Here is an 18127-nt window from a genome sequence, read left to right as displayed (position 1 = left end):
ATTCTCAGTACCTTATATACACAGTGCTCAGCATGAGTACACCCCCCCTGTATTCTCAGTGCGTTATATATACATTGCTCATCATAAGTTAGTACACCTTCCTGTATTCGCTCAGCGTGAGTACACCCCCCTGTATTCTCAGTGCATTATATATTCAGCGTAAGTGCGTACACCCACGTATTCTCAGTAAATTATATCAGTAAGTTATATATACAGCGTTCAGCGTAGGTAAGTACACCCCCCTGTATTCTCAGTACGTTATATATACAGCGCTCAGCGTAGGTAAGTACACCCCCCTGTATTCTCAGTATGTTATATATTCAGCGCTCAGCCAAAGTGAGTACACCCCCCCGTATTTTCAGTACATTATTTAATCAGCTAAGTGCGTACACCCACGTATTCCCAGTACAATATAGATACAGCGTTCAACAAAAGTACATCCCCCTGTATTCGCTCAGCGTCAGTGAGTACACCCCCCTGTATTCTCAGTGCGTTATATATACATCACTCATCATAAGTTAGTACACCTTCCTGTATTCGCTCAGCGTGAGTACACCCCCCTGTATTCCCAGTGCATTATATATTCAGCGTAAGTGCGTACACCCCCGTATTCTCAGTAAGTTATATATACAGCGTTCAGCGTAGGTAAGTACACCCCCCTGTATTCTCAGTATGTTATATATTCAGCGCTCAGCGTAGGTAAGTACACCCCTCTGTATTCTCAGTATGTTATATATTCAGCACTCAGCCAAAGTGAGTACACCCCCCCTGTATTCTCAGGACATTATTTATTCAGCTAAGTGCGTACAACCATGTATTCCCAGTACAATATACATACAGCGTTCAGCAAAAGTACATCCCCGTGTATTCGCTCAGCGTCAGTGAGTACACCCCCCAGTATTCGCTCAGCGTCAGTGAGTACACCTCCCTGTAATCTGAGAACGTTATATATACAGCGCTCAGCATAGGTAAGTACACCCCCCTGTACTCTCAGTATGTTATATATACAGCGCTCAGCGTAGGCAAGTACACCCCCCTGTATTCGCTCAGCGTCAGTGAGTACACCCCCCTGTAATCTGAGTACGTTATATATACAGCGCTCAGAGTAGGTAAGTACACTCCCCTGTATTCTCAGTATGTTATATATACAGCGCTCAGCGTAGGCAAGTACACCCCCCTGTATTCGCTCAGCGTCAGTGAGTACACCCCCCTGTAATCTGAGTACGTTATATATACAGCGCTCAGCGTAGGTAAGTACACCCCCCTGTAGTCTCAGTATGTTATATATACAGCGCTCAGGGTAGGCAAGTACACTCCCCTGTATTCTCAGTATGTTAAATATACAGCACTCAGGGTGAGTAAGTACACCCCCCCTGTATTGTCAGTACGTTATACATACAGCGCTCAGTGTGAGTACAAGTTTTTCACACCTGGATTTGGGGATCCTCTGCCATTCTTCCTTGCAGATCCTCTCCAGTTCCGTCAGGTTGGATGGTGAACGTTGGTGGACAGCCATTTTCAGGTCTCTCCAGAGATGCTCAATTGGGTTTAGGTCAGGGCTCCGGTGAGCCAGTCAAGAATGGTCACAGAGTTGTTCTGAAGCCACTCCTTTGTTATTTTAGCTGTGTGCTTAGGGTCATTGTCTTGTTGGAAGGTGAACCTTCGGCCAAGTCTGAGGTCCAGAGCACTCTGGAAGAGGTTTTCATCCAGGATATCTCTGTACTTGGCCGCATTCATGTTTCCTTCCATTGCAACCAGTCATGTCCCTGCAGCTGAAAAACACCCACATAGCATTATGCTGCCACCATCATGTTTCACTGTTGGGCTTGTATTGGGCAGGTGATGAGCAGTGCCTGGTTTTCTCCACACATACCGCTTAGAATTATCACCAAAAAGTTCTATCTTCGTCTCATCAGACCAGAGAATCTTATTTCTCATAGTCTGGGAGTCCTTCATGTGTTTTTGAGCAAACTCTGTGCAGACTTTCATATGTCTTGCACTGAGGAGAGGCTTCCGTTGGGCCACTCTGCCATAAAGGCCCGACTAGTGGAGGACTGCAGTGATAGTTGACTTTATGGAACTTTTTCCAATCTCCCTACTGCATCTCTGGAGCTCAGCCACAGTGATCTTGGGGTTCTTCTTTACCTCTCTCAACAAGGATCTTCTCTCACGGTTGCTCAGCTTGGCTGGATGGCCAGGTCTAGGAAGACTTCTGGTGGTCCCAAACTTCTTCCATTTAAGGATTATGGAGGCCACTGTGTTCTTAGGAACCTTGAGTAATGCAGAAATTATTTTATAATGTTGGCTAGATCTGTGCCTTGCCACAATTCTGTCTCTGAGCTCCTTGGGCAGTTCCTTTGAGCTCATGATCCTCATTTGGTCTGACATGCACTGTGAGCTGTGAGGTCTTATGTAGACAGGTATGTGCTTTTCCAAATCAAGTCCTATCAGTTTAATTAAACACAGTTGGGCTCCAATGAAGGAGGAGAACCATCTCAAGGAGGATCACAAGGAAATGGACAGCATGTGACTTAAATATGAGTGTCTGAGCAAAGGGTCTGAATACTTATGACCATGTGATATTTCAGTTTTTCTTTTTTAATAAATTTGCAAAAATTTCTACTTTTCTGTCTTTTTTCAGTCAAGAAGGGGTGCAGAGTGTACATTAATGAGAAAAAAATAAACTTTTTAGAATTTACCAAATGACTGCAATGAAACAAGAAGTGAAAAATTTAAAGTGGTCTGAATACTTTCCGTACCCACTGTAATTGCAGAACCAATGGTTGACATGAATAAGATCATTTTACCACCACTGCACATCAAATTAAGTTTAATAAAGCAATTTATAAAGATTCTAAACAAAGGTGTTTGGCAGCAGATGAATTTCTGTGCTGTCCAGCCGTTCATCAGTGAATATATATTTATTGAGTAACAAAGATATCGCAGCTTACAACTGGTATTTCTTAAAGCTTAAGATGTTAACATCTAGTCTGTCAGCTTGCAAAGTGAAAGTAAAATGTGCTCTAGCTAGACACACAGTGAAAAGGAACTGTTTTTTTGTTTATTTGTTTATAACAATGCTTTACTGGCAATATAACACTATTGCTGGAGGCAAACTAATGCACTATAAGGCTATGTGCCCACGATGCAGAAATGCTCCGGATTTTTTCCTGAGCGTTTCTGCATCTCCCTGGCAGAAAAAACGCATGCGGATTGTACATGCGGATTGTACATGCGTTTATCCTGCCAGGGATAAGCGGAAGTGAAGCGTTCTTCACTTGCATTTCTGCATGCGGGTTGACAAGCGCTTTCCAAGCGATTTTAGCATCACTTGGAAAGTGCTTGTCAACTTGGTCACACTATATAAATCCATGCAACCGACATGGATTTATGTAGTGTGACTGAAAGAATGGGAAAAAATTTTAAAAAAAATCTATACTTACCTTCCGATGGACCCCAGAGTCTTGCTTTGCTCCGTCCTGGCTGCCGGCAGCGGTACACTGAAGGACCTGCCGTCACAAGACTATGACGTCAGCGCAGGTCCTTCAGTCCACCGCGATCTGTTGGCAAGGGAGGACAAGCGCACCGCGGGCCATCAAAAGGTAAATATAATATTTATTTTTTATTTTATTCTTTTTTTTTTACAGGTTCTATGGTACCCGGGTCTGGAGGAGAGTCTCCTCTCCTCCACACACGGGTACCATCAGCACATTGAAACGCTTGGATTCCGCATGTACAGAAGCAGTGATGCGGAATCCAAGTGATTCAATGCAAGTCAATGGCGGCGAAAACGCAGCACTTCCGCAAAATAATTGGTAGTGCTGTGTTTTTTTCCGCAATGATAACCCGCAGCGAAAATTTCCGCAGCATGTGCACAGCACATGCGGATTATCATTGGGGAACATGGCAGGCCTTCTACCATGCGTTTTTTAAGCGTTTCTGCCGCTGCAGAAACGCTTAAAAAAACGCATCGTGGGCACACAGCCTTAAGATGATTTATGGGAAGTAATCACTACAGATAGACCTGATGAGGATAATCAGACATGGGATAAGAAAAATAGACAAGCAAGAGCTATCATCAGCCTATTAGTGTATGATGCTCAATTAATCCACATAAGGAATGAGAATATAGCAAAGGGAATGTAGGAAGCACTAAGAAAGCTACATGAAAGACCCAGCTTAAATCACAAGTAGTGTTGAGCATTCCGATACTGAAATATCGGGTATCGGCCGATATTCGCGGTATCGGAATTCCGATACTTAATTCCGATACTTTTGCAATATCGTATACCGGAATCGGAAGTTCCCATAATGGCATGGCTGTGATTGGCTGCTGAAATGATGTCATGATGCACTATAAAAGCCGCCGCCGGCATTTTGAGCTCACTCTGCTGTGAATTCAGTTAGGGATAGGACGCTGTTGTTCTGAGGGACAGTTTTAGCTACCTATTTGGTCTATTCTGCTTTACCCAAGCTACTTTATAAATCGCTGTGCCTTGCAGTGCTAGTGCACAGTTCTCTGTGCTGTTCACCGCTTTCTGCAAGGTCTCTGTGTGTGAGTGCAGCTCACCCTGTAGTGTGTGCTTCAGCCACGTCTGGTTATAGTGCACTCAGTGTGTGTCACTGCCTCACACATTGTCCTTTTTTGCCAATTCATAATTTTTCCTGATATCTCCTATTAGTGTGGTGGTTCCATCCATATTCAGCTAAATTGGTTCCAAACACACTATATAGGAGTAGATAGAGAAATTTTTTAGGTCTTGCAGCGCTAGTGCACAGTGCTCTGCATCTGTACTGTTCACCGCTGTCTGCAAGGTCTGGTGTGTGAGTGCAGCTCACCCTGTAGTGTGTGCTTCAACCACGTCTGGTTGTAGTGCACTCAGTGTGTGTCACTGCCTCATACATTGTCCTTTTTTGCCAATTCATAATTTTTCCTGATATCTCCTATTAGTGTGGTGGTTCCATCCGTATTCAGCTAAATTGGTTCCAAACACACTATATAGGAGTAGATAGAGAAATTTTTTAGGTCTTACAGCGCTAGTGCACAGTGCTCTGCATCTGTACTGTTCACCGCTGTCTGCAAGGTCTGGTGTGTGAGTGCAGCTCACCCTGTAGTGTGTGCTTCAACCACGTCTGGTTGTAGTGCACTCAGTGTGTGTCACTGCCTCATACATTGTCCTTTTTTGCCAATTCATAATTTTTCCTGATTTCTCCTATTAGTGTGGTGGTTCCATCCGTATTCAGCTAAATTGGTTCCAAACACACTATATAGGAGTAGTTAGAGGAGCCTTTCTGCAGCATTGGGCCCTGCAGCCCCAGCCAGATTAGTATTAGCCTATTTTTTGTAGCCTCATCTATTGCATTGTAGGTTACCTTCCTACATTGTAATAGCTACAAAAAGTTTGTGATACTATCGTTATTACATCTTTAGGCACATCCAGTGTCTTTTTGTGACAAAAAAAACCTAAATAAAGTTCACCAAACACTCCACTTTACAGTTGTGTAGGCCACATTAGCTCATATTAAAGTCTAGTCCACACTTTATAAAATTAGTGTTTCTTATACCTGTTAGCAGCTGTTCAGGAATAAGCACACTAAGCCCTTAGTACTTTTCTGCCTATCTTTATCAGTCTACCAAGATGAAGAAGGCAGGGAGTAAGGCATGTGGTCGTGGGCGTGGAGTTTCTGCAGGGAGAGGACGTGAGGATTCTGTGCCTGCAGGGAGAGGACGTGGGGATTCTGTGCCTGCTGCGGGCACCAGTGACTCAGCATCCCCCAGTTTTACCAGGGAACAGTCCTTTATGCGCAGCTTTGTAGGAGCTAGCCGTACCCCACTGCTGCGGGAGGACCAAATTGAAGCCGTTGTCGGATGGATGGCAGCTAACGCATCGACTTCAATTAGTTCCAGATCCTCTCAGGTCCTGAGCACTGAAGAGCACCCATCTGTCTCTTCACCACCTGCCAAATTGCCCAGGCAGTCAGAGAGCCCTGGACAGGAGCCATCTCTACTTCTGTTCTCTGAATCTCTTGGCTTGGAAAGAGGGGGCCAGCCAAGCAGAATTCGAGAATTTGAAGAAGAGGTAGTATGCAGTGATGCACAACCGTTTTGTCTCTCTGAATCTGAAGAGGCGGGTGGGCCAGTGCCTATGGTCAGCAGCACACCTCAGTACGCATCTGATGATGAGACTCAGGTGCCACTTTCTGGTGCGTACTGTGCTGTCGAGACTACCCAGGAGAAGCAGTTGTTTAAAGAGGGTGGTGTAGATGATGAGGTCCTTGACCCATCATGGCGTGAGGGACAGGAAGGTGGTGGGAGCAGCTCTGAGGAAGAGATTCCCCGAACAGCCCAAAAAGGAGGGAGAGGGAGGGGGCAGACTTGGTTGCCTGTAGCCTCCACTTCGGCACCCATTAGGAGCATGGCTCTTCCAAAATCCAAAGCGGGTGCTCCCAAGACTTGCAGTGCCTGGTCCTTTTTTGACACAGTTGCAGATGACATTTGCTTTGTCAAATGCAAGCTGTGTAATCAGAAGGTGAAAAGAGGGAAAAGTGTCAGCAACCTCAATACCACAAATATGTGGAAACATGTGCGGACCAAGCACGTGGTGGAGTTACAAAAACACACTGAAGACCTAGGCCAACCTACAGCGCCACCTACCACCTTTTCAGCTCGTGTTGTAGCATCTTCCTCCAGCTCACACACAGCTGGTTCGGCTTCCTCACAGGATCGCCATGGAAGAATCTCTGGCACTGTTGTACAAAGACACAGTGTAATTCCACCCACAGCACCACTTTCCCAGTCATCTTCACACTCCCAGGCCAGTCTACAGCCATCGTTAGCACAGGCATGAGAGAAAAGGCGCCCATACTCTGCAAACCACCCCCGAGCACAGGCTCTGAATGCTGGCATTGCTAAACTACTGGCCCTTGAAATGCTATCATTCAGGCTGGTGGAGACTGACACATTCCGTAACTTTATGGCATTGGCAGTCCCACAATACAACGTGCCCAGCCACTTTTATTTCAGCAGGCAAGCCGTCCCTGCCCTGCAACATCATGTGGAGGGAAAAATTAAACATGCGCTACAAAACGCCGTCAGTAGCAAGGTCCACCTGACCACCGATGCGTGGACCAGTAAGCATGGACAGGGACGATACCTTTCCCTCACTGCCCATTGGGTAAATGTTGTGGAGCCGGGTACAGATCTTGAGAGTGGCGCTGTACGTGTTCTGCCAACTCCAAGGATTGCAGGAATCCAGTCTGTACACATTGACTCCTCCTCATACTCCAGTTCCTCTGAATCAGCGCTGCAGGAGCCGTCACGGTCTACCTCCACATCGACCCGTGAACGGTTACCTGTTATGGTGACCAATATGAGCACAGCCGTGGCCAAACGTCAACAGGCCGTATTAAAATTAATTTCTTTGGGGAATCGAAGCCACACAGCGCAGGAGCTCTGGAATGCCATCAAGCTGCAGAGCGACGTGTGGTTTGTGCCAGCGAATCTCCAGCAAGGCATGGTAGTGTGTGACAATGGCCGAAATCTGGTGGCAGCTCTGGGCCTAGGCAACCTCACTCACATCCCATGTCTGGCACATGTGCTCAACTTGGTCGTGCAGAGTTTTTTGAGGGACTATCCGGATCTTGATGCACTGCTTCACAAGGTCCACATAGAGTGCGCTCACTTGCGGCGTTCCAGCAATGCAAGATCACGCATTGCAGCTCTGCAGCGCCGATTACGTCTTCCGGAACATCGCATCATATGTGACCTACCCACCAGGTGGAATTCAACGTTACATATGTTGGAGAGGTTGTGTGAGCAGCAGGCAGCAGTAATGGAGTACCAGCTGCAGCAGGCGCAAACAAGTCGCAGTGCGCGCCGTTCACACTTCACCACCACTGAGTGGGCCTCTATGAAGGACATTTGCCACGTTTTGCGTGCCTTCGATTATTCCACGTGGATGGCGAGTGCAAATGATGCACTAGTCAGCATGACTATCCCCCTTATCTGCCTGCTTGAAAAAACACTGCAAGCACTAAGGGACGAGGTTTTGGAAGAGGTGGAGGATGAGGAGTCACGAATGCCATCTGCTTCTCTACAGTCTGCGCAACGTGGCTCCTCACAAAGGCCTAGGCAGGGGACACTTTGTGAGGAGGATGAGGAGGAGTCAATGGATGAGGAAGACATCTGTCCAGAGGAGGGAGGTACACAATGCTCTAGTAGTCAGTATCTAGAGCGAGGGTGGGGTGATGCAGAGCAGGCAGAGATCACGCCTCAAGCAGGGGACAGCGTTTCTTGGCCAGTTGGCAGTCTGCAGCACATGGTTGATTTCATGCTGCAGTGCCTGAGAAACGACCGCCGCATCGCCCACATTCTCAACACGGCTGATTATTGGGTGTCCACCCTCCTAGATCCTCGCTACCGGGACAACTTACAAAGCCTCATAACACCGTTGAACCGGGAGCGTAAAATGCGGGAGTACCAAGACGCACTGGTGCATTCCATCATGTTCTCCATTCCAACCGAGAGCAGTGCTGCTAGTGCTTTACAAAGCAGCTCAGTGCGTCGAGGCAGTGGAGGAAGCTCTGCACAAAGAGGGAGCAGAAGCAGCGCCTCAGCACAAGGCAAGACCAGTATGGCCGAAATGTGGCAAAGTTTTGTGTTCCCGCCGCCACAAATGTCTACACCATCACAGACGGCTCCAGTCAGCAGGAGGCAACGTTTCCGTCAGATGGTGACAGACTACATGTCTTGCCCTCTTAGTGTACTCCCAGACGGCTCTTCTCCCTTCAAGTTTTGGGTCTGTAAGCTGGATACATGGCCAGAGCTTAGTCAGTATGCATTGGAGGTGCTAGCTTGCCCTGCTGCTAGTGTATTATCGGAACGCGTCTTTAGTGCCGCAGGTGGTGTACTAACAGACCGTCGCATGCGACTATCCTCTGATAACGTTGACCGGCTTACTTTTCTCAAAATGAACAAGGCCTGGATCTCTCATAAATTTGCCAGTCCTCTTCCAGAATAAATAATTGGTTGGCAACAGTATCCAGGTCTCCTGTTCTGCTCATGTTTCTACCACCGGAACTGTAATCCCTGAGCTCCAACACCGCCAGTTGGCGCTCGAAAGTGCCGTCTGCACAGTCAACACTTGCTGCCGAGTTATTGGGGTTCAGTAACGCCAGCTGTTCCCCTGCTGTGCGGACGGCAATTTCTCCTGCTCTGTCCACATTCTCACTACTACAGATTTTAAAGTTGCTCCAATTACACCTCTGGCTCCTCTGTTTTCAGTATTATCCCTGAGCTCCAACACCGCCAGTTGGCGCTCGGAAGTGCCGTCTGCACAGTCAACACTTGCTGCCGTGTTATTGGGGTTCAGTAACGTCAGCTGTTCCCCTGCTGTGCGGACGGCAATTTCTCCTGCTCTGTCCACATCCACTGTACTACTGATTTAAAACCTCCTCCAAATACACCTCTGGCTCCTCTGTTTTCAGTATTATCCTTGAGCTCCAACACCGCCAGTTGGCGCTCGGAAGTGCCGTCTGCACAGTCAACACTTGCTGCCATGTTATTGGGGTTCAGTAACGTCAGCTGTTCCCCTGCTGTGCGGACGGCAATTTCTCCTGCTCTGTCCACATCCACTGTACTACTGATTTAAAACCTCCTCCAAATACACCTCTGGCTCCTCTGTTTTCAGTATTATCCCTGAGCTCCAACACCGCCAGTTGGCGCTCGGAAGTGCCGTCTGCACAGTCAACACTTGCTGCCATGTTATTGGGGTTCAGTAACGTCAGCTGTTCCCTGCTGTGCGGACGGCAATTTCTCCTGCTCTGTCCACATTCTCACTACTACAGATTTTAAAGTTGCTCCAATTACACCTCTGGCTCCTCTGTTTTCAGTATTATCCCTGAGCTCCAACACCGCCAGTTGGCGCTCGGAAGTGCCGTCTGCACAGTTAACATTTGCTGCCGTGTTATTGGGGTTCAGTAACGTCAGCTGTTCCCCTGCTGTGCGGACGGCAATTTCTCCTGCTCTGTCCACATTCTCACTACTACAGATTTTAAAGTTGCTCCAATTACACCTCTGGCTCCTCTGTTTTCAGTATTATCCCTGAGCTCCAACACCGCCAGTTGGCGCTCGGAAGTGCCGTCTGCACAGTCAACACTTGCTGCTGTGTCATTGGGGTTCAGTAACGTCAGCTGTTCCCCTGCTGTGCGGACGGCAATTTCTCCTGCTCTGTCCACATCCACTGTACTACTGATTTAAAACCTCCTCCAAATACACCTCTGGCTCCTCTGTTTTCAGTATTATCCCTGAGCTCCAACACCGCCAATTGGCGCTCGGAAGTGCCGTCTGCACAGTCAACACTTGCTGCCGTGTTATTGGGGTTCAGTAACGTCAGCTGTTCCCCTGCTGTGCGGACGGCAATTTCTCCTGCTCTGTCCACATTCTCACTACTACAGATTTTAAAGTTGCTCCAATTACACCTCTGGCTCCTCTGTTTTCAGTATTATCCCTGAGCTCCAACACTGCCAGTTGGCGCTTGGAAGTGCCGTCTGCACAGTCAACACTTGCTGCCGTGTTATTGGGGTTCGGTAACGTCAGTTGTTCCCCTGCTGTGCGGACGGCAATTTCTCCTGCTTTGTCCACATCCACTGTACTACTGATTTAAAACCTCCTCCAAATACACCTCTGGCTCCTCTGTTTTTAGTATTTACCCTGGGCTCCAATACCGCTAGTTGCTGCTCAGAAGTGCCGTCTGCACAGTCAAAGCTTGCTCCAGTGTTATTGGGGTTCAGTAACGTCAGCTGTTCCCCTGCTGTGTGTCCGGCAAATTCTCCTGCTTTGTCCACATCCACTGTACTACTGATTTAAAACTTGCTCCAATTACACCTCCGGCTCCACTCTGTTTTTAGTATTTACCCTGGGTTCCAGCACCGCCAGCTGGTTCTCGGTAGTTCCATTTGCTCTTGTACCTTCTACTACCCATCCGGGTTCCAGTACCGTCAGCTGGTTCTCGGCAGTGCCTTTGGATTAGGTGCCTCCTTCTCGGTATCCAAGTTCCACCAAGGTCTGCTGGCCCTTGGTAGTGCTTTCTGGCACAGGTACCTCCTGTTTAGTAACCGAGTTCCAGTACCGTCAGGTGGTCTTCGGCAGTTCCATTGGCTCTTGTACCTTCTACTACCCATCCGGGTTCCAGTACCGTCAGCTGGTTCTCGGCAGTGTCTTTGGCACGGGTGCTCCCTCCTGCCCAGCCTGGTTCCAGCACGCCAGCTGTTTCCGGGTAGTGTCAACGTCACTTTGCCTCCAATGCGTTGTCCTGTCGTGTTGCGGTCGGGTTAGCCGACTCTATGGTGCCTGCAGTTTAGGTGACTCCTATGTGGGCTGCGGGATCTGGCAATGAAGGCTGGTTCCATAGTGCCAATAGGACAAGCACCCCCTGTAGGACTGTGGGTTTTGGTTACTGCGGCCGGCTCGCGGCCTTGAACTTTTTTTTACATGGGTACCTTCTGCTACCCATCCGGGTTCCAGTACCGTCAGCTGGTTCTCGGCAGTGCCTTTGGATTAGGTGCCTCCTTCTCGGTATCCAAGTTCCACCAATGTCTGCTGGTCCTTGGTAGTGCTTTCTGGCATAGGTACCTCCTGCTTAGTAACCGAGTTCCAGTACCGTCAGCTGGTCTTCGGCAGTTCCATTGGCTCTTGTACCTTCTACTACCCATCCGGGTTCCAGTACCGTCAGCTGGTTCTTGGCAGTGTCTTTGGCACGGGTACTCCCTCCTGCCCAGCCTGGTTCCAGCACGCCAGCTGTTTCCGGGTAGTGTCAACGTCACTTTGCCTCCAATGCGCTGTCCTGTCGTGTTGCGGTCGGGTTAGCCGACTCTATGGTGCCTGCAGTTTAGGTGACTCCTATGTGGGCTGCGGGATCTGGCAATGAAGGCTGGTTCCATAGTGCCAATAGAACAAGCACCCCCTGTAGGACTGTGGGTTTTGGTAACTGCGGCCGGCTCGCGGCCTTGAACTTTTTTTTACATGGGTACCTTCTGCCACCCATCCGGGTTCCAGTACCGTCAGCTGGTTCTCAGCAGTGCCTTTGGATTAGGTGCCTCCTTCTCGGTATCCAAGTTCCACCAACGTCTGCTGGTCCTTGGTAGTGCTTTCTGGCACAGGTACCTCCTGCTTAGTAACCGAGCTCCAGTACCATCAGCTGGTCTTCGGCAGTTCCATTGGCTCTTGTACCTTCTGCTACCCATCCGGGTTCCAGTACCGTCAGCTGGTCCTCGGTAGTTCCATTTGCTCTTGTACCTTCTACTACCCATCCGGGTTCCAGTACCGTCAGCTGGTTCTCGGCAGTGACTTTGGCACGGGTACTCCCTCCTGCCCAGCCTGGTTCCAGCACGCCAGCTGTTTCCGGGTAGTGTCAACGTCACTTTGCCTCCAATGCGTTGTCCTGTCGTGTTGCGATCGGGTTAGCCGACTCTATGGTGCCTGCAGTTTAGGTGACTCCTATGTGGGCTGCGGGATCTGGCAATGAAGGCTGGTTCCATAGTGCCAATAGGACAAGCACCCCCTGTAGGACTGTGGGTTTTGGTAACTGCGGCCGGCTCGCGGCCTTGAACTTTTTTTTACATGGGTACCTTCTGCTACCCATCCGGGTTCCAGTACCGTCAGCTGGTTCTCGGCAGTGCCTTTGGATTAGGTGCCTCTTTCTCGGTATCCAAGTTCCACCAACGTCTGCTGGTCCTTGGTAGTGCTTTCTGGCACAGGTACCTCCTGCTTAGTAACCGAGTTCCAGTACCGTCAGCTGGTCTTCGGCAGTTACATTGGCTCTTGTACCTTCTGCTACCCATCCGGGTTCCAGTACCGTCAGCTGGTCCTCGGTAGTTCCTCAGCTTTCTTGTACCTTCTGCTACATTTCCAAGTTCAAGCTTTTTGAAATGGTTCTTGGTAATCACTCTGGATCTCCCTGACGAGGACCCTGAAGACGAGGACCCTGAAGACCAACCCTAAGAAGATGAGGACCCCGAAGACGACGACCCTGAAGACGAGGACCCTGAAGACCACCCCGAAGAAGACGAGGACCCTGAAGACCACCCCGAAGAAGTCGAGGACCCTGAAGACCACCCCGAAGAAGACGAGGACCCTGAAGACCACCCCGAAGAAGACGAGGACCCCGAAGACGAGGACCCCGAAGACGACGACCCTGAAGACCACCCCGAAGAAGACCAAGAAGATGACCCTGAAGAAGTTGACCAAGAGGACAAAGAAGAGAAGACAAGCACCAAGATACAGAAGAACAAGAGACAGAAAACCAAGAAGCAGAAATACAAGAAGCTGCAGAACAAAAAGCGGAAGAACATTAAGCATAAGACTAAAAATCAGAGCAAAAGATAATATCTAAATTATAAGCAGAAGATGACTAAGCAGTGTATGGGGGTGAGTCCGTTCCTCCTCGTGGTGCCCCTGGAAAAGACCTGCTGCTGCAGGCCAAACTGAACGCGGACAAATCCTGTTGTAAATCTTTTGTGACGGGCAGAACGAAAGGTGTAATGTCCAACCTTTTATAGATAACAACTACAGGAATGCCTGTCACAAATAAGAATATGATGAAGAAGAAGAATATGAAGAAGATGAAGAAGTAGAATATGAAGAATGAAAAAAAAAGAATAATACGAAGAAGGTGAAGAAGAAGAAGATGAAGAAGGTGAAGAAGAAGTGGATGAAAAAGATGCTGAGGATGATGAAGGAGAAAGTGTGGGAGAAGTAAAAAAGAAGGTGAAGAGCATGGAAGTAGTGAAACATAAATATCTGACAAAATATAAAAATACTTAACATAGTCAATATTTCTGTAACTCAGAACGTCTTAAAAAATTTTTTAATTCCTGCTATTCCATTTGATTGGGCTAAACCTCTATGCCTTTATTGTCTCCCCCACCTCCCCCAATACATTCTACATTATTCTTAGTTGTTTTCCTTCATGTAGAATTAACCTACAAGGAAAGAAAGGGTTTATTTTCATTCCGATATTTCTGTCCCATTGACTTGCATTGGTTTCCGGTATCGGAATCGGCGATATCCGATACTTTTTCGTTATCGGTCCGATCCAATCTGATCCGATATTTCCCGATATCGGAAGGTATCGCTCAACACTAATCACAAGTTATTTCTGCTAAGAACGCTTTACAGTATGAGACTGAGTGCAGACAATGACATGCAGAAACATATATTCTCTATTATGGAAGTGATATCACAGCTGAGATCAATTGGTGAAGATATTAAGGAAAGCCATGTAGCAGCAATATTATTGTGCAGTTTACCGGATTCATAAACTGCTTTGATAAATGCACTAGAGACAAGACCTGAAACAGACATTACATTACAACCTGCAACGGAAATTTCCGCAGCATGTGCACAGCACATGCGGATTATCATTGGGGAACATGGCAGGCCTTGTGCAATGCGTTTTTTAAGCGTTTCTGCAGCGTTTTTGCCGCTGTGGAAACGCTTAAAAAATGCATTATGGGCACACAGCCTTAAACAGTAGTAAATAGTAGCTGATGCAATATATACAATAATAAGCATTATTCCAACAAGAGGGAAGATGCTTCGATTATATCTGCAGAAAATTTCCAGAGAAGGAGAAGCTAAAGGCGGCTATTTTTGACGGTCCTCAAATCAGTGGGCTCATGAAAGAGCCACACTTCAATGATTCATTGAAAAATGCATGATTTTCTTTCACTATGGTTGTAGAGATTTTTTTTGGGAACTATAAATCAGATACCGTATTTTTCGGACCATAAGACGCACTTTTTTCCCCCAATATTTGGGAGGAAAATGGGGGGTCCGTCTTATGGTCCGAACATTACCTGCGGTGGTGGTAAAGTGGGATCGCAGGGCCCTCCAGGAATGTGGCGGTGGTGGTAGCGTCAGCGGTGTCAGCAGAGGTGAGCGGCTGGGACCGGCACCTGTGCCTGGCCGGTACTGGGGCTGGTGTCGGGCTGTGAACTGTGTGCGGCCTGCGCAGGTTTCCGGTGTGCGACCGTCTTCTTAGAGCTGTGATCTATAGGAAAATGTCCGCCCGAGCCGGCGCATGCGCAGACCGCTATCTCCGGCGGACATTTTCCTGTAGATCACAGCTCTAGGAAGATGGCCGCGCACACCGGAAACCTGCGCAGGCCGCTCTGCTTTGCCGCTCACAGCCCGGCACCGACTGCAGCCCGGTACAGCCCCCGGCCTCAGCCAGAGGCCGCAGCCCAAGACCTAGGCCTCAGCCAGAGTCAACGGCCTCAACCCCAGCCAGAGGCCCCGGCCTCAACCCCAGCCAGAGGCCCCGCCCTCGGCCCCAGCCAGAGGACCCGGCCCCAGCCAGAGGCCCCAGCCTCCATCCAGGAACCGGCCAGGCTAAGGGCCTCAGCCAGACACAGGCCCCAGCCCAGCACAGGCTCCACAGCATCTGACCTCTTCTGCTGCTGCCGACTTCCTGAGTGACCCTGCCTCTTTTGACCCTCGCTCCACTGCCCCCCAGGTAAGATGCCGTACCTATTCAGACTATAAAATCGACCCCCATCTTATAAAAAATATTTTTTTTCCATTTTCCACCCCAAAATTTGTGGTGGGTCTTATGGTCCGGTGCGTCTTATAGTCCGAAAAATACGGTAATTACACTGAACTCGTAGAAAGAATGCTATTTTCTTTCCATCACCTTGGCTGTACCAAGTATCAAGGTGCATTAACTCCACAGCCACGTGGATCATTTCCCAGAAAACCTTGGTGACCTAAGCGAAAAGCAGCATGAAGGATTCCATCAAGATTTAAGAGCTATAGAAGAAAGATACCTAGGATCTGGAATACCAAAGTGATGGTGGATTACTGATGGTCTATTCAAAGTAAATGCCCAGGCGCAACTCACGGCAAGAAATCTCAGTAAATGAACAGTGTATCAAATTTTTATGCATGTTTAATTCTTATTCTGTGATGTAAATTCTTCCTATATAAACATGAATGAATTTGTTTTAATAACCAAGGCAAAAATAATGTTTAGCAGCCATCAGTCCTAGTGTTCGAACGGTCGTATGCATATACATAGAATATATAAGAAGGGACTGAAAAGCAAAAAAGAGCAAATAGGGCTTTAACTGATTAAAAACAAATAAGAGAAATTGAATGCATGCTCACCTTGAAAAGTTGCAATTGCAACAGTCTTTATGCATGCAGACCACGATCATCAGACCGGGTAGAATAACTGTGCGGATTCAAAGTGTTTTTTCTCTGCACTGCTGGCAGATTCACGTGGAAAGATGAAATCAAGAGATGAAAAAATCCATTAAATGATCTTCATTAAACGATTATACAGTCAACGCGTTTCAAAGATAACTAATTTCTTCCTCAGGGCATAACCAAACAAGAGAGTGGCCTAGGACAGAACTAGGAGATACTAAGACAAGAAAAAAAGCTTTGGGCAGAGGCAGAAGTTACTAGAAACATCAATCACTTGGAAGCACTTGAAAGGAACCAGAAACATAAGTCAGGACTGGGGAACAAGAAAATTGGTGCCTGAGATATTTAACCTGTTTTTAGGTCACTTTTTATAGCGGATTCTAAATCTGTCCTTATTTTTCTTCCATCAACTCTAGTTAATTAGATGTGATATACCCTATGTATAACTGTGCGGATTCAAAGTGGTAGGCCATTCTCCAGTAATGAAAAAAGAATTACAATGCGCCAGCCCCTTAAGGTAAAATTCAAAATGTATTTAATCCATGTTAAAAATGTATGAGTGCTCCAGGACAGCTCTCAAAATGAACTAGAAGAAAAGTTATTCTCCAGTATGCAGCTTCTAGTATGTCCTGGTTTGGATCCCAGCCTGTTGCCATTCCTGATCTCTCTTGGTTCTGAACTTGGCCAGCTGCTGAACATTGGAGCTGGTGTCTTTTTTGCTCACTTCCCTGTATGTTCCAATTTCCCTGCTCCTGGATTCCATCCACTGGTGTTATAAGAATGGTTATATTCCACGCTCCATGATCATGTCCTGTTCCACTTTTCTGTCACAACATGAATATCTGGTCTTGTTATTGCTCCTGTGTAAACTGCCAGCTGGTGACTTTTCTTGGGACTGTGACTCCTACTACTGCAGTGTCCTTGCTTAAGTTAAGGAACAAAAATTACGTAATCACTTGAATTTCACATCACAATCTCATCAGGCAACCTAAGGGCTCATTCACACGTCAGTTTGTCACATACAAGTTTTATTCATAGTTTTCACGGATAGAAGTCATACCTAATATAGTCTATAGGGCTGTTCACACCTCCTTGTATTTCTGCAAACCGAGTAGTTAACACCAAAACACGGAGAAATGTTCGACTTTAATCCATATCATGGATCGCCAGTGCTAGTTTTCCCTGTTTTTCACTGACTCATAGGAGAACTTGAGAAACAGACATTCATGTTTGTAGCGCATACAAGAAAAAATGATGAAACATTGATGGTGAAAACTTACATACTGACCCAACACTGATTTTCATCAAAGTGTTGGATCAGATTTTCATCAGTTTTTTGCGTAAGAGAAAAATCACTGATTTCAGAATAAAGACTAAGGATCAGCTATCCAAACAATAAGAAAGATAATTGGTAATTATCAAATTAGCAAATGACAAAAACTTACCAATTGCGGTCTCTGGCATTGCAAATAGAGTCTTCTCAGATGCCACTCTAAAATGACCATGAACAGAAAGACCAACACCCTAAAAGAAAACAAATAATTTAAAGCCCAAAATGATTCAAGGAAACTCGGCCAATGTTTCTTTTACTATTTAATGTCAATTTAATATTCTAAGATTTAACAAAAATGTATCCCCAGAAAATGACATGGTTTTAGAAGATTTTCACGTTAAACACAGCTTTAAAAATGTGGGTGCTTTCTCTTACTAATTTTCCATAAAATTAATTAATTTTCACACTAGCCTCAATGTCTCCCGATGGACCAGGGGTCTCAAACTCGGCTGAGTATATGGGCCGCACCTAGAAAAAATGTGAATTTGAAGGGCCACATTCTTTTCAGGATGATATGAAATTTTTAATGATACCATATTGTTTTTTTCTACACATCTTTTTGATCATTTTTTTCACATTCATGGCTT

General features: G+C 46.9%; 1 protein-coding gene across 5 annotated transcripts in view; it reads right to left on the bottom strand.

Moving 5' to 3' along the window:
* HIBCH (3-hydroxyisobutyryl-CoA hydrolase) overlaps positions 1 to 18127 on the bottom strand; it is a 535761-nt gene that overhangs the window by 204919 nt on the left and 312715 nt on the right. For all 5 annotated transcript variants that reach the window (XM_073647944.1, XM_073647946.1, XM_073647945.1 and 2 more), the window contains one exon: positions 17653 to 17731. In XM_073647944.1, coding sequence (XP_073504045.1) covers positions 17653 to 17731 — 79 coding nt within the window. The remainder of the gene's footprint in view (positions 1 to 17652; positions 17732 to 18127) is intronic.

This window comes from Phyllobates terribilis, unplaced genomic scaffold (assembly GCF_046119375.1).
Source record: "Phyllobates terribilis strain yellow unplaced genomic scaffold, ASM4611937v1 Scaffold_9__5_contigs__length_417890890, whole genome shotgun sequence".
Classification (NCBI taxonomy): domain Eukaryota; kingdom Metazoa; phylum Chordata; class Amphibia; order Anura; family Dendrobatidae; genus Phyllobates; species Phyllobates terribilis.
Note: the sequence above shows the minus strand (reverse complement) of the source record. Positions and strands in the feature narration are given on the sequence as shown.